Source organism: Leptinotarsa decemlineata, unplaced genomic scaffold (genome assembly GCF_025532065.1).
Source record: "Leptinotarsa decemlineata unplaced genomic scaffold, Ldec_3_MD MMD2_tig00002082_RagTag_RagTag, whole genome shotgun sequence".
Taxonomy (NCBI): Eukaryota; Metazoa; Arthropoda; class Insecta; order Coleoptera; family Chrysomelidae; genus Leptinotarsa; species Leptinotarsa decemlineata.
This window is the reverse complement of record NW_027412573.1, coordinates 9,081,108-9,105,247: the sequence shown is the minus strand read 5'-3', so window position 1 is coordinate 9,105,247 and position 24,140 is coordinate 9,081,108. Positions and strand designations below refer to the sequence as shown.

Sequence of the window (24,140 nt, the reverse complement as noted above, 5' to 3'; positions counted from 1 at the left end):
GCCGTCCCTTCATGAGTCTTTTCAATTTTGGGAACGGAAAAAAGTTGCCAGGGGGCAAATCCGGTGAATACGGTGGCTGAGGCATGATAACGGTGTTTTTCGTCAAAAAATACCATATACCCATGATTCGTCATCAGTTCTCAACATTTTCATAGGTTGTTGACGTGCTGGGGCGTCTAGGGCGAGCGTCGTCATTTACATCTTTATCGACCTTCTGTGAGACGTTTGTACCTCTTGTAAACATTTTTCTGACGCAGAGTACAATCACCGTATGCCACTGTCAACACTTCAAGTGTTTTTTAGCAATTAATCCCATTCGCAAAACGCAAAGCACCCTCCAATTTGTATGCCTCTCATCAACAAACTAAACATCCTAAACAGCTGAAACTGTGGAAATATGTTAGAGATGAGTGTACGTACCAATATAAAAAATCGCCAATCGAATGTAGGTGGCCCGCGAAATTTGAACCATATTTTGTGAACAGACCCGGTATACATATCTTTGTAGTTGCAGGAATTTCCAAGTTTTTCATATAATGAAAATAATAAAAAGTAGAAAGGCAACAATCTATTTATAATTATATTCTATTATATAATATTTACGTCAACAGTGTATAAAAGCCAAATGGAAGAAATTCATAATTTTGGTATTCACTGGAACTTGAGGATTTTCTGGATCCGGATATGAATTTGCTAAATTTGGAATGGCATCATTTTGGAGTAATGCCAAATAATTATCGTCATTCAAGTTGCCATCAATGAAAAAGGGACCGATGATATGGTTTCCTACAATACCTGCCCAAACATCAACCTTTTGAGGGGATTGCGTGTCTTTTTCTCTCATCCAGCGAGGATTTTCCGTTGACCAGTAGCGGCAATTTTGCCGATTAGCATGACCATTAAGAGACAAAGGACACTCATAAGAAAACATAACGTCTTCTAATTGGATGATATTGTTATCCAACATGTCCATCTTTTGCTCATAAAAATAAGTTCTTCTATAAAAATTGTCTTCCATGAGCTCCAGAGTAGGTATCATTTTATAGGGATGCATTTTATTTTTGATTCAATATGTTTACTATCACTAACACTAACACTAAATGTAGTGGATGCCTGTCTACTTGATGTATGTGGGTTTTCCTCAAACTCAAGCATTACATCTAATTTGAATTCATCACTCATTGCATTGGCAGCTGTTTTTTTCATCTGCCCCATATGATCAAGCTCGCGAAATTGCTTTTCAATTTTGCTTATTGTTCCTTGAGATATGGGCGGTGTTTTTAATGTTCGAATATATCGTGGACTGTATAATTTGTTTTGATGAAATTTTTGTCTGTAAATGAATAAACGTCTTTATTGAATGACAATTGCTTGTACACTACTGTATACATTAATATTCAAATCGACCATCTTATCTACCTCACAAATACACTACACAGCAGTCACCTCACAGGGTTGCCGGTTGAAACGAAAGTAATGAGAATTGTCATTTAACATGAGTTTTAACAGGCGGTAACTCACGAAATTTCTCATGAAATAGGCCAGCTACTTCCTGTTCTGTTAGGGTTTTATCTCCGTAACCAATCATTTGTAAAACTATTATTTTATGCATTTTCGTTAATCAAACTATTTGTCAGACTTGAAGTTAACAAACTTTAGACTTAAATTAAAATACTGACAAATAATGTTGTAACATACGAAACAAGTTGACAAGGCGTTTTGAACTGACGTTGCTACGGAAATTATTCACAGGTTTTTAAAGGATAACATGTAAAGAACATCGCTATGATCTTATTATCAATACTCCAGCATGAAATAAGTTTTGAGTATATTGCAATAAGTTTTTACTGTATTTTATCGAATTTCGGTAACCACATGATTTCAATTTATTTTATCTCAATTGTTGCAGAACACTTGAAAGCGTTAACATTTTTGAATAGAGAGTAAAGAGACCTTTCAAACGATATATAACAAGCCTATACTTCCCATTTGAAAAATTGGGGGTTGTACCTGTCATTCACGGCGGTTGAAGGCAGGTGTAGCATTTTTCCTTTATGGTATGTCAAATTATAATTTAAATTCGACGTGTTTCAGGATTTTCTTAAAATATATACCGTAACCGAAATAATGAATTTATTCCATTTAGCTTTAACACACTGTATATGTTTTAATGTATTTTATATTAATATTTTCAATTAGTATTCGATAATTTTTTTCACTTCTAAATCATAGACACACGTTACCCCGTGTAATGAACTATTAGTTTCAGAAAATCCTTTATATCACCTACAAGCTTGTTAATCTCAGTTCTATATGATTATTTCAATGGCAAAACTGTAGAGTACGTTTCATTCCATTCCAAATACAACTGATCAATAAGATTACACTCAGCAAAGTATTCAAAAAGTCGAATATCAATCGAAGTCTGAAACTTTAATTGGTAATATTTCCCGATATTTCCACTTCACCTGGGCAAAGTCATCACAACTTGACTTTTTATTCCTTTTTTCGTCTTTTCCAGTCTCGGTCTATTGAACCAATCATTTCATTTATGAAAGCTCTTCGAAATTCTAAGGGTAATATCTCATGCGAACTGAAACATTTTGTTGTTTCATATTAATATGAAATTGAGTATATTCCCAGTTGGAAAGTAATTTCCAGCGAATGTATGGAAGAAAGCTCTCGACAAAGGAACAGGATCAAAAGTGTAAACGAAGCTGAAGGAAGCCTGTACAAGGGTTCGCTTATCGTCATTATTTTTAATGATCGCGGGAGTTTAATTGGGTGTTTATGGGCGTAATTGACTTGTTTTTTGCTAATTATTGGAAGTTTATGTTCAGAAACAAACTACAGACGGCTTTTTCGAAACTGCCCGGCGAAAATAAGTAAAAGAAAATACTTGCTGTAATTAATTGAGCAATCTTGTTGTAATGGAATCCGGAAAAGTCGATAACACGACTAATTTTATTAGTGTAGTTTCAATAGTTTAAATATTGTAACAAATTAAAGAATTAACTGTCTTAAACAAATTTATTTCTAACAATATTTCACTATCACAAACTAATTTATATTCAGCACTTAGCAACTAACGTTTAATTTATCTCTACTATTTGAATTACTTGTTTAACTGCTCGATTCGCTTTCTAAACTCAACTGCCCTCTTGGGACAAAAAGCCGGCCTTATATATCGGTAACGATCGTTCTAGAATTCTGTAGTCGTTTCGGTACTCGACTAGAGTTCAATCGGCGATTACCGACTGTATTTCTTTTGCGGTGATGTCATATGTTTGTTCGTTATAGCAATTGATATTCCAGGAATATTTCATGAATATACATTTAATGCTATGCTATGAATATGCCACGGATATATATATTCTGGAGAATATTCCCTGGAAGTGCTCCTGACGAACCTTTGATACATTCTGAGAATATTCCTGGGGAATATTTTTGGAATATCTTGAAATATTCTCAGAATATATTAGGTGAATTCTATTAAGAATATTCCAGGAATAGAACCCAAGGAATATTCATAAAATATTCGAGATTTCTAAGTTTATTGTAGGAATATAAAAAAAGGAATCACCATAGAATATTCTTCAAATATATTTAATGAATATTCTAGGAATATTTGGAATATTCCAAGAATGTAATGAGTAAATGCTATTAGGCATATTGGATGTCTAAAAATAGTTGCATTTTGATGCGAAATCCACACAAGTAATAAGACACATAATATTCATAAATAAATATATTCCAAGAACAATACACACTGAAATATTCAACTAAAAACACTACCAATATTGAAAATAAAAATTCTAATTAGAGATATTTATTCACTGAATAAAATATTCCTGAATATTTTCATGTTACAAATATTAAAAATGTATTCAAATTTGGATGTTCCTTCTCCCAAAAAAATGTATACTGAAATAACAATTCTGTGAATTCATCAGCACTAATTGAAAAATAATAAATATATCATTTCATTGAAAAAGAAAAAATGTATTACATGAAGAAATGAAAACTAAACCCACAAATAAAGTATTTTAAATGATGGATCCTTCAATGAATTTCACTTACTTAAAGTTATCCAAACTTTGCTCACCAGAAAAGTTGTCCAACAATGCATCAGCCAGTCGTTCATTATTGATACCTGGAACGCATTATCACTATTTAAAAGTGCAAAATAAAATTGGAATGAAAATCAAATAGATATTTTTCTCATAGGTTCCTCATGAACATATAGAACTTTTTATGACCTGGAGAGCAGCTTGCATTCCTGTTGTTGGAAAGTAGTCATTACTTTTTCAGTTTCTTGGCCAGATACCACTCCTTTTCTTTTTTGGGCATATTGATACTATCTTGAAAAATAATTATAAAAATTATGAAAACAAATGACACAAAAGAATGTGTCATGCACTTACTTCTCTCTACTGAAGATACACAACTGAAATCACTATAGTTCAAACATGTACTTAGTCAAACCAACAAATCTCACACACCAACTTTCCTCGGGCCTAAAATAAGGTATTGTAGGCTAAACACCATGACTTTATTATCGATACTATTGTCTTTCACTTACATTTCTCAAAGACTGAATATGTAACTCTACTGTTTGAAGATGCAAAAGCAAACTATTCGCTGTACTGCAAATTGGACAGCCTCAAACTATAAATGGTACACTAAACATGAGAAAATGATACTTCAATAATAACGCCGATGCCAACCGCCATGTTGAACCAATTGTCGATTTCAAAGCAAAGCTGTCAAGCGTTAAGGGGCAGCCGCACTCACAGAGCTTCGACTGTCGCGCGCTACACTTCAATTGACCAATGAGAAACATTCACTCCAATACTCTACTTCCCCATTTCTCTGTTGTCAGGATTTGTTGCATTGTAACTGAATAATTTAAAATACAAAAAGAAAAATGGGATGAGAATAAACCGATTTATTAATGCAATTGATCCATTTATTGGAACATCCAAGTTTTTTGTCGTTTCTAATAGTTGGAGCAATTTATCAGAGTCTTCGCGATGAGTTTTAAAACTAGTTAACACTATAAGGGTTATATACATTAGGTTATGCATTCGATTAAAATCTTCAAAAATTTTTTGTTTTTATTAATATCGAATTATTTGAATACGTTATAATAAGATAATTCGAAATTCCAGTAATATAGAATATTTCGAAATATATTCTAAAAATATACCAATTGGTAAATTCCATCGACAATATTCTTAGAATATTCATGGGAGAATAATCCATTTATAGACATTCTATGCACATTCTTTCGGTAATAATCCTGCCATATTCATTCAAGCATATTCTATGAATATTCTAAAGGCATGTATATATTCCAAGAATATTCTGTGAATATTTGGAATATATACGTTACTTTTATGATATAGAGGGAATATTCCATGAATATCTGGTGCTGTGTGGGAAAGGGGGACAAACTTCAATCACAAAATTTAAAACAAACAAACAGGGCAAGCTAAGTAAAACCGTTTAAAAATAACAGAAAAAACGGCAATGTCAATTTAACTAGGATGTGGTTGAAGATACTCTGTGGAAAATTGAAACTAGGAAAAGTAACAATCCACTCAGGCCCCAGATTTCGTAATTTTCAATTTCGACTATGAATAAATTGAGGTTTTATTTATGAATCCAATAATTTTCAATATGTTCCATTCCATTACATTTTCCGTTCTTTTGAGTGAACTGACTGCTCGATTTCTTTTTCAGGACAGTGGAAACAAGAAGAAACTTCACCATCAAAAATATTCAAAAATCAATAAACCCCAATTTAGTTACACGAAAGCTAAAATAGACCAATCTACATATGCTTAAGAATTTCTCACAATCCACCACGAAATCGACGTAAATTCAATCAATAGCATTTCAATATATATCAGCCCGTCCTTCGTTCAAAAACATTTTAATGTTATGTCACTCACAGTGACGACTATCGACCGAAGCGAGCAGAATCGCAAAAAAATTAATGAAACTGCTGATTGTTCAGAATAAAATTGTCGGGTACGAAACTGCTCCCCATTCAATAAACTTTTAATTGAAAATGTTAATAGGACCTTGGCTCGTGTAGTTGAAGTACACACCTGCCACCAAACACCAATGAGTAACAACGGAACGACGATGTCCGACTACGAGCGAATTCGCTTAGTTATCTTAGGAGGCCCTGGCGTGGGCAAAAGCTCGATCGTCAAGAGGTTCCTTTCGAACACATATACCAGTAAATACAAAAGCACCATCGAGGATTTGTACAACAGGGAGTATGACCTGGGGCATATGACTTTAAAAGTTGATATTCTGGACACCGCAGGAGATATGCAGTTTCCCGCTATGAGGAGGCTCTGTATAGCTACTGCCCATGCCTTTCTTTTAGTGTACGCTGTGACTTCGGCTCCTTCGTTGGACTGTATCAAGCAATGCTTCGAAGAAATTAGGGAACAACGGGGAGATTTTCAGGACATTCCCATAGTAGTAGCAGGAAATAAATTGGACTTGACGTCGACGCATCGAGAAATTCCCATTGAGGATGTGTCGGAGTGGGTTTACTGTGAACTTCCAAAATTGAGGTGAGTGATAAAGAGAGAAAGATTGATATAATATGAGATATTTCCCCGATCCTTATTATTTTTACCAATTTATCGAAATCTTCCAGAAAGCTATTTCAAAAAAAACCTCCTGGATAATACTTTTTTTACGCCAGAACAAAAACTTTTCCCTCGAAGCACGTTTCACTAACCAAGTAACCATCATCAGGAAATGGCTGAAACTAAATCTTAGGGCTATGTTAATGTCTTAGTATACATGACGACGAATTCATTATCTTATATTGTTATTATTTCTAATGGTATCAACTACTGCATGTTTTGATACTTTTAATTTACCTTTTCTCTATCTGTAATTATTGCATGAAAGAGTAAGAGTTTGGAATGGAATCTTTGTCACTGACCATAGATGTTATTCCACATTTTCTCAATTCTAAACTTCCGAAGGCATCTCAAAAGCTATTGTCAAGTATCGATTACAAGAGTTTAAAACATTCATCACTTACTATGTGGCCATTTTCAAGAAAATGTTGAAGCGACACAAGTCTTATCTGGTCTATGGAAGCGAATATGTAACATATGTTCCTTGTGTAATTGTCCGCTTAGTTTGACCAACATTCTTTATGTCGCAATCCTCCTGAATTTTGCTAAACATGCTGTGAGTATTGCGATAATAGATATGTTGGTCAAATTGAGCGGACTGTAATAGTTCGTTACAAAGAACATGTTTGACATATTCGTTTTCATAGAGCACAGAAATCTAATGTTGCTCATTATGCCTGAAGAACAGCCACAGAATGAGTGAAAAATATGACTACGTGACAAGTTTTTAGATGCTTTCGAAAGTTTAGAAATAGTTAAGTTAATAAATAGAAGAAAATATCAGCAACATCAAGTGTATACCGTATCCCTTGTAGTTGTGGATCTGTCTAAACTAGAACCATATGAAAAGAGGTGTAAGTCCCGGTTTTCAGAACACCACATAATGATTATAATCATTCTCATTGAAGTGAAGTGAAGTGAATAACTCCGTGGCAAGTATCAGCACACTATCTGGTCATCGAAACTGTCGGGAAAAAACGAAGTCGCTGATGTTAATATGCCTGCTGTTCCCATTTTACTCTACATGTTTCAGTAGTGTAATGGGTCCGAGAAGAGCTGTATCAATCCGACGTAAAGACCCGAAAAGTGATGCAACTTTACAGGTATTGGCATACCGTTCCACGGTTGTACTTCCCACGAAACCATAAGGAGTCCGTGGACTCCTCAGGCTCATACAAGATAATGAGGCTGATATAGCTCTTCTCGACTATCAGAGCCAGGCGATATTTGTCGTGGAGTTTTCAGCACCTGAGGAGGGAGAACGGATAAAATAATAATAATAATAATTTATTCACAGCAATATAGGGTACAAATTGTGAATAAAGTAATACCACGGAAGCAGTACTGCTTGTGTGTGGATATACATACATATATGGCTAATTTAAAGTAATATAACAATATAACATTCAAAGTAAAATTAGAGGTCAAAATATGAAAAGAAAATCTATATATATATATATATATATATATATATATATATATATATATATATATATATATATATATATATATATACCTCCCACCTGAGGAGGGAGAACGGATAAAATAATAATAATAATAATTTATTCACAGCAATATAGGGTACAAATTGTGAATAAAGTAATACCACGGAAGCAGTACTGCTTGTGTGTGGATATACATACATATATGGCTAATTTAAAGTAATATAACAATATAACATTCAAAGTAAAATTAGAGGTCAAAATATGAAAAGAAAATCTATATATATATATATATATATATATATATATATATATATATATATATATATATATATATATATATAGAATGTATATACATGTTTAAGTTACAATATGAAAATAACTATTCCAATCTAAAAATTTATATATAAATTCTAGGAATGGTGAAGAACTTGGTAATTATTAAAGGTATCATAAGCATATTTGAAGTTGAAAATAACAATATACAATATGGCTGGTGAAGGATAAAGAACGAATATAAAAGAATTTATGATATTATTACGCTTAAATAAATGTGTATATGTGAGAATAGTATCTATATGTATTGAAAATGTAATTTTTTCATCATGGGAAATTATGGTGAACAATCAATATAGTAGTTATTTTTTTTCAGTTTTCAATTAGTGCACGAGTCTCATATCGATCAGATTGTTTCGTGAAGAGTTTAATTCCTTTCTTGAATCTGAATTTGAAAGCCCCGCTTTTCAATTCTTTAGGAAGTATATTAAATGCCTTTGGAGCTAGGACTCTGTAACAGTTTTGACCAATTGATTTGGATGCGAGAAGTTACCAATTTGCCGCCTTGTATAAGCATGAGATGGTTTCTGGAGTTCATCTACACTTTTATGGTATTCTGAATGATCTCTTTGGATGTGTTCTAGTTTTCTTACTCCAGAGAAAACAATTTGAAGAAGGATCGTGAAGTGATCAGTTATGGAAGTTTGTATTGTCATTGGGAGAATGGTGTAGTTATGCTAATAAAAAATAATTGTCTCAGATCAAACAAATTAGACTCTTCATAAAGAGTGTCGCTTGAATATCTATTATTTCTGTCTAGAATCATTCTCAAAAAACGTTTTTGTGCCACTTCAAGATGTTTGAGGTGACTTTTAGAGACTCCTCCCCGTCCTATAATCCCGTTGTTCAAATGAGATTCTACTAAACTCATATATATAATTTTAAGTTGTTTTGTATCGAATATTCCTGAAAGTTTTTTGAATCTGTACAAAATGCATCGGAGTTTTTTTTACCAGATATTCTATTCCATTTTAAATGTCTATCAATTATGATTCCAAGGTATTTGATTTCATCGGCTGAGAGTGTGGTTTATCATCCAATGTAATTTGATTGAAATGCGAAAGACCTGTTTTGTTGCTGCAAAAAGGTAGGTTTTCTTTAGGTTTATCGAAAGCAGTCTATGATTCAGCCATTTTATAATGTGAGAAAAGTTATTTTCAATTTTTTTCTTCAATTTTCGCCAGGTTTCGTCTTTGTATATAATGACAGTATCATCTGCGAAACTTATTATTTCACAGTCTCCTTCTCTGAAGAAGATATTGTTCACATATATTATGAAGAGAATTGGCCCCAACACCGTGCCTTGAGGTACACCACATGTAATAGATTTTCCTTCACTGATGTGGTTTCGTACTTTAACTCGCTGTGTTCTGCCAGTCAAGTATGACGTCATTAGACTATGTGCTGTACCACGTACACCCACGTCTTCTAAGACTTCTAGGAGAACTGAGTGATCGATAGTGTCGAAGGCTTTTGCCAAGTCTATAAAATCTCCTGTTGTTGGTTTCTTTGTATCAATTGCAAAGTAAATTTTTGTTCTTAATGCCCTAATAGCTTCTTGTGTCGATTTTCCTTCTCTAAAACCAAATTGCAATGCTGATAGAATATTGTGTTTTTTAAAAAATGAATTTAATCTTTTCTTTATTATTTTCTCAATTATTTTGCTGTAGTTAGATATCAGCGCAATAGACATTTTGGTTTTATTGCCATTTTTGTATATTGTTATGACTGTAGATGATTCAAGTATAGAAGGAAAGATACCACTATCAAATGAATTATTGATGATATGGACAAGAGGAGGACAATAATTTTCAGTTTTTCTGCTTTGAAGCCATCAGGTCCCGCCCATTTCTGTTCTTCAGTTGCGAAATCATGTATTTGACTTCTGTATCATCAGTTGAAAATAGAAAAAGTGATGCATTATTGTTTTCTTTATTTTCTTCATATCCATCAATCTTTTTATTTTTTTATGGCTAATTCTGGTCCGACATTGGTGTGATGATCATTAAAGTTATTTGCTATGTCCAATGGGTCATTTGATACATATTCATCATTCAATTTGATACAATTTATGTCTGTTGAGATGGGACTTGCGATTATTTCATTGACAGTTTTCCACAATACCTTTGAGTTCTCTTTGTTTGCCTGAATTTTATTTTTGTAAAAGTCTATTTTTGTTTTTTTAATAAGTTTGTCTAGACTTTTTTTATATTCTGTGTACTCTAACTGAAGTGTTTTATTATTTGGATCTTTTTTCAATTTGTGATAAATTTTTTTTTATTCGTCGATTTTACTAGTGATTTGGTTATCCAATATTTACGTTTTCTCTCTTTTCCTTCGATTTTTATATATCTAGTAGACATTTCCCCTGCATCCTGTACAAAACTAATGAACTTTTCGGTCGCCACTTGAGGTTCTATTGCTTCGAAGACTTCTTTCCATTCTACTTTTTCCATATTTTGTATTAATATTTTGTCATCTACACTTTTATGGTATTCTGAATGATCTCTTTGGATGTGTTCTAGTTTTCTTACTCCAAAGAAAACAATTTGGAGTAGGATCGTGAAGTGATCAGTTATGCAAGTTTGTATTGTCATTGGGAGAATGGTGTCATAAGTGTTGTTTTTAGCATGTATGAAAATGTGATCTAGACAAGTAATAGATTGTTTCTGACATCGCGTAGGTGCATTTATAGCTGAATTAAATCCGTATATTGCTATATTCTCCACAAACCATACAGATCTTGGTGGAATAATGCCCTCTATACTCTCGAATCTCAAAATCATGCTGGTTTACCCGAACAAATATAAAAGGCTGTCATTCTTCGCTCACGGCGCTTGCTTGAGGCACATGATTATCGGACTCAATGATCATATTCTTCGCCCTGTGGGGAGAGGTTATTGGGTGATAGTGCTGGGGCACCTTTGGGAAATAGGGCCCGACCAACGCAACCGTAGGAAAACATTTTTTTCAATGATAATAATAACAATAATAATGTTTGTCATTATTCTTCAAATGCTGAATTACCTACTACGAATTATTAACGCTATAATTTTCGTTATGTATAAAAGAAAAATGAAACATGAGACATTTAGAACGAATATGCTTTGAGGAGACACAGAAAATCAGAGTGCGCAGAGATATAAATGAACGTTATACAGCGTGTTTCACGGTCGATGGTATGTTAGACGTTTCTGGAAAACGCAAAGCATGATTTTTCTGAAAATTTCACCTCTCACATTTCCTCACCTGTTCTATCGATCTAAAATATTTTCAGCATTGCGGCGTTGCCACTTCTATCAAAAAGTCCTAGCAATTATATTTTTATACCTATCTCTATTTGTTTTCGAGATAAAAAATAAATTGTGCTAAATATGGTCCAAAACATAGCCTTAATTGAAATTAAGTACATCAGTACTCTCAATTCATGAAAAGTTGATATTTTGATGATAGTTTGGACAAACTCGAAATATTAAAATAACACCAAGAAATCGACTCCATATCATACAGGGCATGCTAAAATTACTATTATTTCCATTGTGCATAAAAGTAGTCGAAAGTTCATTTTTTCAAATGAAACCCCCTGTATATTACTCGATAAATTGAAAGATGGTGAAAAATGCTTCAAGATGATACAGTTCTCTCAATAAAGCCGTTTATGTGGAAAAATAGTTATCTAATCACGTTTTACCTACAAGTGTTGAAAGTGGCATTTTATTTTGTGAGTGGGAATTATTGCAAAACGGTCAGCAAGTGGAGCAAACTCACGAGCAAAATAAAATCACTTTTAACAAATGTATCATACAAATTTTTTTTGTATAACGTTACTGCTGATAATAAAAAAATTATAGGGTCCATGGGATTTGAACACACGATCTTTGGATTACAAGGCATATGTTACAACTGCATACGCCAACTCATGTTATTTTAAGGAGGAATATTGGTTAGTCATGAAGGACTTTCTACAGTTGGACTGAATACTACTTCGTCATCGTCAGTAACTTCACAGGGATTTAATATTACCAATAGCACGAACTGCATGTGTGAACTTTTCTAAATGATTTTTTGGTAGGTGTTCTGATTGAAGTGTTTCTATCAAAGAGATTTTCAATAACAGTTGTACAAAAATAATTTTTAAAGAATTTGATATCTAGGTAGCCGTGGAAATATCAAGCTTATGACAGTTCGATGACTTTTATAAGTAATTGATAAATGGTTATTGACGGTGTTTCAAAAAATCGCCAAAAATGAATGCAAATATTGATTATTCAAACGAAGTTCTTTTGAAATTATTTATTATACACGGACAGTCTCATCAAATCATTGCCAGAACTTGTAGAAAATTCAACCAAATGTATCCTGAATTAACACCAATGAACGAGAGGAAGTTTGTAAGATTACAAAATAATTTTCTTAACTATGGCTCCATGTTGAAAGCGCCTTCAACATTACCATAACCTGTTACTTCAAATGAGGACAATACTGTTAACGTTTTGGCATATTTTTATGCATATCCAGAAGCTTCCATTCGCAGTGCAGAAAAAGATTTAGGTGTATCACATGCTTCAGTACGACGAATTTTGAAAAATCACGGAATGCATCCTTATAAATTTACCAAAATTCAAGCTCTAAAAGCAGAAGACTTCGAACGTAGAATGCATTTTTGTGAATCCCTTTTGATTCATACACAGGAAGATCGGGCATTTTTGTCAAAAATAATTTTTGGGCTGATCATAATCCTCATGTTACAAAAGAAATGGGTTTTCAAGAAAAATGTGACCTGAATGTTTTCTGTATTCTGAAGAACAATAAAATTAGCTTTTTTATTTATGAAGACACACTGAATGCAGAGGGATATCTCCAAATATTAAGGACGACTGTAACCGATTTTCTTGAAAATTTGCCTTTAGAGAAATATAGGAATTCGTGGTTTCAACTGGATGGAGCGCCAGCTCATTCCACCCAGGAAGTTTCCAGGAAACTTGACGAACTCTTCGACGATCGTTGGTTTAGGCGTTTAGGACCGTGGGATTGGCCACCGAGATCACCCGATATCACGCCACTTGACTTTTTTATGGGGTGTTTTAAAAGAAAAGGTATACAGTACTCCAGTGCCTACCAAAGAAGAATTGCCACGGCGAATAGTGCGGAGTATTGAAGATCTGGATCTACAGGAAATTGAAAAAGCAACCACAAGTCGCGCACAAAAAACCATTTTAAAATGTTTAGAATGTAATGGACAACATTTTCAGCATTTATTGTGAAAATGTGATATTTTGTTTACAATTTTGTTATTTTGAATCATCCTATTCTGTTATTGTCTGTACTTTCACATGTTTTAGTCCACAAAATCTTACTTTTTACCTAGAAATGACTGATTGTTGGTACAGTTGTTCCCTGGAAACTCTGAGCCATAGTTAAGAAAATTATTTTGTAACCTTACAAACTTCCTTTCGTTCATTGGTGTTAATTCAGGATACATTTGGTTGAATTTTTTACACGTTCTGACGATGATTTGATCCCTTTGTTCATGTGTATAATAAATAATTTCATAAGAATTTCGTTTGAATAATCGATATTTGCATTCATTTTGGAAGATAATTCGAAACACCGTCGATAACTCTTTGTAAATTACTTATAAAAGTAACCGAACTGCTATAAGCTTGATAATTCCACTGCCACCTAAATCCAAATTCTAAAAAAAATAATATTTCTAGAAGAAGCGACTTTATTGAGAAAACTTGACGATTTAGGTATAGGGACATGATATATCATCTTGAAGCATTTTTCACCATCTTTCAATTTACCGAGTAATATACAGGGGGTTTCATTTGAAAAAATGAACTTTTGACTACTTTTATGCACAATGGAAATAATAGTGATTTCAGCACGCCCTGTATGATATAAAGTCGATTTCTTGGTGTTATTTGAACATTTCGAGTTTTTCCAAACCATCATCAAAATATCAACTTTTCATGAATTGAGAGTACTGATGTACTTAATTTCAATTAAGAATATGTTTTGGACCATATTTAGCACAATTTATTTTTTATCTCGAAAACAGATAGAGATAGGTATAGGACATTATTAGCAAAAAAGTATCAAAATACCAGAGCGATTCCAAAAATGTATTAATATACGGGGTGTTCCATTTAAAAAAATAAAGTTGCTAGGACTTTTTGATGGAAGTGGCAACGCCGCAATGCTGAAAATATTTTAGATCGATAGGAAAGGTGAAATTTTCAGAAAAATCATGCTTTGCATTTTCCAGAAACGTCTAACCTACCATCGACCGTGAGTCACGCTCTATAATGGTTCCTTTTGAAGAAGACCTAAGAATGAAATTGTGTTTCGTTGTCAGTAGACCGTGTACGAATACAAAGAATATGTAATTACTGCGAAGATATCAGTGTGATTTCATGGATGAGCTATACCTTTTCATACTTTCTCAATTCGAAATTATTTCGTGCTCCATCTTTTCAATTGATTCAAGCTAATCGAACAAACACTTGGAACAAATATTCCACACGAAAATATGTAAGTATGTAAATATGAAATATATGTAATTATTCAATCGGAAAAACATAAATGTTTCGATCAGAGCTGTAATCATTTTCAGTGAAACAAAAGCCTACCTCTTCAAAACTTTATACTTCACTTTGAGTTATGGACTATATCCGTGAAATTGTGCAAGAAGAATTCGGCCGTGAATAGGTATTCAGTATGAGTTATCAATTTCAATAAAACGGTTCTACATTACATTCAGAGGGCAGAAGCTCATTACCATACCATGAAGTTTCTTGAAATCGTAAAACTGACAACTCAGAAATTTTATGATGGTAAGCCATAAATAAAGCCATTACTCTGTTGTTTGAGTGTCTCACGAAATTAGAGAGTTTTCGATCAGCGTTTGATGGAATATTAGAGGGCAAGAGAAATAAGGAAAGAAACTTTCAACTGAAAAATATAAATACACATTCAATACAAAAAAAATTATTGACGATACAATTACAGAAATCCAATAGAAGTACAATAAAAGTTAGATCTCAAAACAGATCAATACCAGTAATATCAAAATTTCATAATTTATATATTTTCTTCATAAAATTCGTCCGAGGTCTAATGTAGCAAAAAACATTTCACAGTCTTCTTGGGTTCCTTATGACTAAATATAGATAGAAAATGTACTGGCAAGTGATTCAATATTTCATTGACATTATATATTATGGAATTTTTCTCCAATGTGGGTTCAGCTATCGACACTTTGAAATATGAAAATTCTAGTCTATGTTAATAATTTTCGTGCAATGAACAGGGGCTTACTGCACAAGCCCGAGAGGTGTTTTCTCGGAATCAAAGTCCATAATTGAGCTGGGATTCAATCAATTCAAAATATACGGCTCTCGATACGCATAAAGACAATTCATCTGAAACAAGAGATTATCATCAACACATAATCCTTCATTTTGTTGTTGACTTCCAGCTGCTTGTCGAATGTTCTAGCTTGCTTTCATTCAAAACGCATCTGAAAGTTGAAATACGGGTTTCTGTGAACTTGAAATATAGACTATTTACATCAAACCACTATTCAACTCTATCTAAATCGCCCTCAATTTTATTATTGAGTTCATCCTTGTTCCTTGAATGCCACACTACTGTATTGTTATTAGCAGACATATTGAAATTCTCCTTCGATATCGATAAGAGATATATTAGATTGTCGGGGAGCTAGCCCATGGCCTGATTCACTGGGACCTTTCCAGTTCTACTGTTATACTCCTTGGTTGTTAGAGCTCACAATATACCTTGATCTCTTTGATGAGACTCCATAGCCTTGACACTGACCCCTTCATATAGCTGGCAGCCCCTGGTATCTCTTCCCTGCACCTTGCGTGTCTCAGCTTTGCTATCGCTTCGCATTCACAGAGCACTGCAGTGCGGTTTCTTCATCTTCTTGACAGAACCTGCATTAGGTTTCTTCTGTCAGACCCATGTTGCTCATATGTTTCGTGAGTCAGCTAAGCCCCGTCAATAGACCCACCCTTACAACCTTACGATTGTGATTTAGCAGGTCTTCCGTGAATCTTGGCGATGGTTTCTTCATGAACTCTTCTGCGGGGTAGCTTTCGCTACCCCGCAGAAGAGTTCTGGGCCGATCATAGGACATCGACATCCTCATTGCCCTTGTAACCCTCAAATACGGGTACTCAAGCTAGAGTGACCGTATTTTGGGTACTTAGCTCCTTGAATGGATCTGCCTTCAGTTGATTGTACATTTTCAAGTATTTTGCACCGTGTGACTGGCTGATCGGGGTTTGCCCCTGCATTAACCTGTGTGTCACCAGTCGAGCTTCTCTTTGTATGTAGATGTGCAATGGTGGAGGTCCGAATAGGACCTCAAGTGCTGCAGTTGGGGTCGTTCTCATGGCTCTCGCGAAACTTCGGCACGCCAGCCTTTGTATACCGCCTAATAGCCTAGCTTCACCCGATTGCCTTGTTCTTGTCCACCAAGTCACTACACCGTATGTTGTCATGGGTCTCACTACCCTTGTATATAACCAGAGTGTCATTTTTGTGTTCAGCCCCCAGTTTTTTCTGCACATTCTTCTGCTGGGCCATCCTGGCCTTATGTGCTGTTTTTTGGATTTGGAGGTTTCACGTGAGCCTGTGATCGAAAGTCACACTCAAGTATTTGACTTCCATCGCGAAAGGGATCTCCATTTCATTGAGTATTGGTGGTTCTCATCACTCTCATCTCATCTCATCACTCTTCTTCTTGTGAACACGAAGACAGTGGTTTTTTCGGCATTCACTGAGAGGTTCTCATGCTTGCACCATCTGTCGACGATGTTCATCAATGAGAGATAAGTCATTTATGTTCCTCAGAGATAACAATAAGCCGAGAACTGAACTCTGAAAGACCCTCTAAGTCACTGACTGGGATTTGGAAGTTTCAGTATCAACGGAGATTACGGTCTGACACGCATGATCGAAACCATCTCAAAGCAACATACCTAAAACCATATATTTCTAATTTACTCAAAAGAATTGAATGAACCATGCAGTCGATTGCTTTTGTGAGGTCACAAAACACTGTTATAGCGGGCAAGCCCACGATGCAAAATGGGGATTTACTCGAGCGTCTTTGAGACATATTAGGTTGCAAAGCTTAGATGATATGAAGAAAAAAATGTTATATAATATATACCTTTTCATCGGTGGGTGAAGCGGCTATAGATATGTAAAAAAATACTTTTGTATGGACATATTCGAGTGCGTCAGATATTGATACGTATTTTTAATAATGTTATGGTATGTAATGTAATGGTATGTTAATCTGATCGTTTGCATGATGTGGGTGGTTGTACGTAAGGGTTGAAAGTGAAAAAAAAAATTTATCGAGCGCATCAGATTTTCTAAGGGGGTGTTAAGTGCAACAAAAAAAAGCTCTCATTCAATAATCCGACGATTTCGATCTGACGCAAACTCGCGGCCATTATTATAATGTGCAAAAAAAATTCGCCATTTTGAAATACTCAAGTGCGTCAGATTAAGATATATATGGTTCATCTTCATGTGTTAGATGTACTTTCTCATAATCTGACGATTATCTAGAGGGATTTGCTTGATCTGACAAAAATAATATTTTTTTTATTTTTTTTTTAGTTCATTGAACTTAATTAATTGAAAAGCTCAGGAAATAGCATGCATATAAATAAGTGTATGTTTTTTTAAGTGGAATACTTGTATTTATAAGAAAATAATTTTATAAAAATGCTCAAAAAAATTTAATTTTTCATAATCAATTGGATAATTGATGAAGAAAAGAGAAATTGGTTTTTCTATGTTTTTTACCACTTTCATTTGTAACTAACGTTACTGCAGTTTCTTCCTATAAAGACATTTTCAACCTTATACAATATATAAGGACATTTTCAAACTCTTACAATATATAAGTTTCGTGATGGCGTCATGGCAACAGAATTCAGAGTGGGGACGGAGTGAGAGAGTAATAGATAGAGAAAAAGTGAATAGAGAATAGAGGAATAGAAACTTGGAGAGGGAAATATAGGTATCACACAGTTGCACGCATTAAACTTTATCGACGAACTTTTGTTATTTCGGCTTGCGGAAATCGTCAGATTATATATTTTTCGTTATCCTTGAATTATTTCCTTCAAAATAAAACAAAAATTAGCTACGCTCGAAAATGTTGTAATGAAGTTATTTTTCTACAACTTTGCTGCCCTTCCCTTTCGTTATGTCACTCTCAAATTGTCAGATTACTGGAATATACACTTTTCAGCAGGTAATTAACTCACCCTACCTTAATCTGACGCGCTCAAGAATTTCTGATGATAATTTTTTTTTACTAATCTGATCCTTTATCCCTCACAGGCGGCCTTATATATGGGGCTCATATTTGGTGGAGGTAATATACAGGTATCCCCCTGTATATTAATCTGCCGCGCTTTAGTGAATCCCGAAATCCCCGCTTGGACTCCCCTATTATTACTATTGCCTCAGCCTCATTCATTTTCATAAATATTTCCTTCAGTATTGCTCTTAGTTTCCTGGAATCCAAACTGACTACAAGTTTGGCCAATCATAATAACTTAAAAAAAAATTGTTCTGACTAACACTGATCACGCATTCTAATGCACAATGTTCCTCCGCTAACTTTTTCATTAGATAAAGTATTCAGATCAACATCACGGAAAACCCAGTTTCATTTCCGATGGCTTTGAATAACAATACCCTCCATCACACTAAACCTCTCAACCCGCTTTGTCTCTGACGAATTTTTCGTTTCCAGGGTGAAAGTCCTGGAGTGCTCGGCGAAAGACGACATCAACGTGAAAGAAATATTCCGCACATTCCTGACCCTCTCCCGGATTTTCCCGCGCGACCCGGAGGAAGCGGGAGGGCTTAAGCGTCGTTCCAGCGCTTACGTCTCCAACAAGGGGGGAAGGAGAAACGCCAGCCCCGCACCCGAAAAGGACAAAGCCGGACCTTCCGAAGGAAAAGACACTTTAATGAAACCACGGTCCAGGTCCCTCATCAGGAGGGCCAGCAGAAAAACCAAACAGCAAATGAGGGAGGCGCAGGGAGGGACCGATGACTGCCACGTATCGTAGATTGAATTTTTTGTGTATGTAGGAGTTTCGTTTTTTTGCGAGTTGGAATTCGAAATTATTCTGCAAATCTTTCCTGAAGTCGTTCGGGTTTATTTTGGTTATTGGTCGGGTTCCTATAATTATGCACTGTGGACGTGAAAATTCCCCTCCCTATTCTCAAGGAGATTGAATAAAAAGAAAATTAAGATATCGTGATACGTAGTTTAATAGATCTTTTGAATCTCTACTCAACTACGGTTTATTTTTGGAAATCCAGCCAGCCAATCTGAAATATTTGGCAATTCTGTATTCGTTTGAAGGATCTGTTAACAAACGATAGATATCATAATTTCATTAAAAAGGTTCAAAAAGTCTGCCATCCACTTTCTGACAAAAAATGAAGCATATTAAGGAATTGTTTCATATGTTTTAGAAGTGGTCGTACCCAAAACTTCAGGTTTCCTACTTCAAAACTGACGAAATTTAATACAATCTATGAACCCCTATTTTCCCCCTTGGGAGTGGAAATTCCTGATTCCCTTTCTTGATGCTTATTTACGCTACACAAAGAACCTACCTGCATATTTCAAGATTCTAGGTTTAGTAGCTTCGGCTGCACGTTGATATAGGAGCGGGCAACAGCTATTAATTTATATTTTTACTAAAAAAATATGCCAACTGCACTGCACAAGTAACGAATACCTTCGAGAATCGAATTATGTTACCTATAAATAAATTCGCAAAACTAACACAACTGTCAAGGACGTCTGCCCTCACGCATCTGCCCGCGTTAGGGTCGCGTTTTTGGCGATGGCGCTTCATTGCTTAGACCGCCCCCGTCGTCTTACAGTAAACGCGACGCGTAATGTCTCACTGCGTTGGGTCAAGTTAATTTTATCGAGATAACTTTTGAATGATTTGTCTGAATTACTTAGTGTAAAACACAAAGTTTATCTATATTATATACTCGAAAAGACAATTGTATCAATTTTCATTGTCAATCACGTTCAGACAATTGTATCAATTTTCATAAGAATTTGACAGATATTCTAAAATGTACATTGTGCATGTTACTCCAACGGTATAGGCAGCGTACGCCAAGATAGCTCTCAGGGATCAAGAATTTTATTGACTTTGTGAATTGTAGCCTATATGTTTTTCTGATGTATAGGCTGTATTTATGTAAAGTTTCATCCGAATCAGTTCAGTCGTTTAGGCATGAAAGAGCCACAAACATACATACATCCATACATAAAAACTTTCACAGTGGTCCAGTAGATCACCTGATATGATGAATTTAAATGTTTTTGAGGGGATATCAACAGTATACGATACATGCGGTAATCTGTTTTTTAAACAGATTACCGCTGTTCATTTCAAAACTCGTGAATACAAAATGGGTTGTTGGCAACAAAATTACCCTAGGAATATTCCATAAGGTAAGAAATGAATTTGCAGACATTATTGTTAGGAAGTAACTGGTGAACATTTCGAATATTTATTGGGATAGACTGAAGTGAATTTTGAAATTTTTATTTAAATTATGATATTTTTATGCAGATTGTAAAACAGAGCTGATAAGGCTGAAAATGTTTTGCCAAAAAAATTATCCTATCAAATTTGTCTATTTCTAGTCATGTGTGTCGAAATAACCAATGAAACCATCATTACACTGATAACTACCCATGGATAGTTTTCACGGGTAGTTATCACTTATGTCATGACATTGCTAAGCAACCAACACAATAAAGTTGTTTGACATTTCAGTAATTCAATTTATTTCGAAAATGTCACTTCCTCGCTTTGGTGTTTAAAATGATGCGGCAATTGACAAAATAATTGAAGAAAATACACCAAAAAATACTGTCAATAGTAAAAAATACACTTGGAAAATATTTATGGAGTTATATCATTATACGAATTGTTCTTTTTAACTGTGTGTTCAATAAATAATTTTGTTCGAATTGCAAAAAATTTTCTCACCGAATATCCCTCGAACATTGATAAATAACTCATAATTTTATCACAACTTCCTCAAGCACGTTATTTTAGGTAACATCCCTCCGCCTTCGGCGTCGGGATGTTACCAAATAACGTGCTTTCGAAAACTGTGATAAAATTATTTCGTTAGTTATCAATGTCCTTGGGATATTATAGCTGATAATTACTCTGGAACGGCTGATACGTCCTCAAAAAACTAACCAGTTGAATAGAGAATTGAAAGACCAATATGGCTTCTCTCTATTATTTTTATTGAAAAGTAGAAAACATAATCACTCTTCATATAAAATTTATCGTTTATAAAAACTGACATTGAAAGAGTAGGATATTGAATATGTTAAAAAACGAGATGAAATGAAATAGTTTATTGAATATAATTTGATGTTTTGTACATTGCTTCCAATAAAAATCAAAAATCCTCAGTTAAGGACATGATGAATAAGTCGATTTTCATTGAAGAGCAAATAGTATAAGATCCCCAAAATCTTCAGACCTACAAAATGTCAACAAAGATGATATTTTAACAAATTTTCAAATAGATATGCAAATTTACTATAGGCCATACGCTCTCAGTGAATTTTTGGGGGGACTTTTTTCAGGAAAGATCCCCGTCAGTTAAAAAGGGGCACCAAGTGGTTTCTACGAGGTTATCCAAAATATAGGACGTACCAACAATAACCTGACTCCTTATGTCTCAGATACTGATGTATATGCGAGGGAGGTTCCAGAAGTACCCGGCCCAACGAAAAAAAGAACAAAAAATTTTGGAAAACAATCTCCTAGCAGCTCTATACATTTTTCTCAGCAACGTTCAATAAGTTCGATACTGTTTTTATGATAATAACTGTCTTGCTCCTCAAAATAGCCATTAACTGTCGACATCACTCATTCTGAGCCATCTGAGCCAATTTTTTCAAGTTTGGGATCAGAAAATGATCCAAGGGGGCTAAATCTGGCAGATAGTGTGCACGAGGTAGCCATCTAAACTTTAATTCGTTAATTTTGGTGAATGCAATGATGGATTTGTGAGTTGGCACGTTACCTTGATGAATCAACACTTTGTTTTCAGCCAAATGCGGCCGTTTCAGCTGGATTTCTTCACTCAAACGTTGCAATAATTTCGCATAATACTCGCTGTTGATAGTTTTGCCTTTATGAAGGCAAAGGGAAAGTATATCCCAAAAAACCGATGCCATGACCTTGCCTGCAGATGAAGCGGTCTTCGCCTTCTTTGAAGCCGGTTCTTCCCTTTGGATCCACTGTTTTGATTGGTCTTTTGTCTCAAGTGTAAGAAAATGCTAACTCTTGGCACGCGTTTTGCTCACCAAGTAAGTATCATGAGGAGATGACAAAAAGAAAGCTGAGTCTCAGTCGTTTCTTGATTATACAATCTTGGTGGCGAGTATTAATTTTATTCAGCGAGTCTAAAGTCTTCAGCGAGTTTAAAGCAAGTATTCATTTTAAGCCAGGGGTTCTAGGTTTATCATACCCCAAAATTGCTAGCACACAACATCAATAGGAACAACATAATCCAACATATAGTTGCCATACAATAATTCAACTTATTTTCTTAATCGACCTTTTCTTTCTTTTACTTGGGAGCCATCTAACTCGTCTATTTTTTTGTGATGCACTGTTTGGCACCTTTAGTGTAGTAATGAATATTACTGGAGTTTTTTCCCAACACCAAACCGTTATTTCAACTCCCCGACACGTGTTTCGATCACCAAGTGATTACTTGGTGATCGAAACACGTGGGAAAAAACACCAGTAATATTATCTCGTCTATTTTTTACTAGTTTACAAAAAACAGTGCATCTTAATGATCTTATTGCATTTTCTCCATCTTTTCTTGACTCCCATTTCAAAAATTTTGTTCCCTGTATGAATATGTATAGGTCCCATGTAAAATGTTTGTGATATTACCAGAAGGACCTATTTATGTTTCTTATGAATCCACTTTCCAATCTGATTCGATATATCGTTCTGTGCCTATATATATAGAGTTGATGTTCCGTGTCTGGCACACTCATAAGCTTTTTCGTTATATGTCTTACCTGAGCGTTCTGGTAGCCAGTATAGATTAAATCTATTTCCGTCCGTCAGTTTTCTCAGTTCTTCACGGCATGCATGTCCAGACCAGTCTCTATATCATATTTGGTTTCATCAGTATGCCGCTTGGGTGTCTGTAAAAATGTTGATTCACGCATTTCGATGAGGTCTCAAATCAATGTTCCTTGTACATTACAGGATTGCATACACTACAGCCTGGAAGACTGATGTGAATTGACCGATTGAATTGTAAATTTCTAACCTCACAGTAAATTTCAGCTCCTCTTTAGTGTTTGGTTTTTGATCCATTGGTGTATAGTAAGTGTTTCTGCCAAGCATGTTTTTGGGATAACTGTCCCTTCTCTACCATTCGCGGTTTATGGCTTTAACAAAAATGCTTTGAAACCTAACCTTACTAAGATGCGAGGCATTTTTTCAGTTTATTTTTTATTTCTCACCATAGTCTCCCATCTCTGTAACCGGTCCAAATAGTGGGTACTCGGTGTTTTTCTCTGCAA

General features: G+C 34.7%; 1 protein-coding gene across 2 annotated transcripts in view; it reads left to right on the top strand.

The window, feature by feature from the left end:
• Positions 1 to 21,154, top strand: part of LOC111504542 (GTP-binding protein Di-Ras1) — a 100,474-nt gene extending 79,320 nt beyond the window's left edge. For both annotated transcript variants that reach the window (XM_074176967.1, XM_074176968.1), the window contains 2 exons: positions 5,746 to 6,596; positions 19,269 to 21,154. In XM_074176967.1, the coding sequence (XP_074033068.1) occupies positions 6,133 to 6,596; positions 19,269 to 19,590 (786 nt within the window). In that variant the 5' untranslated portion in view covers positions 5,746 to 6,132 and the 3' untranslated portion in view covers positions 19,591 to 21,154. The remainder of the gene's footprint in view (positions 1 to 5,745; positions 6,597 to 19,268) is intronic.
• The last annotated feature ends 2,986 nt before the right edge of the window (positions 21,155 to 24,140 follow it).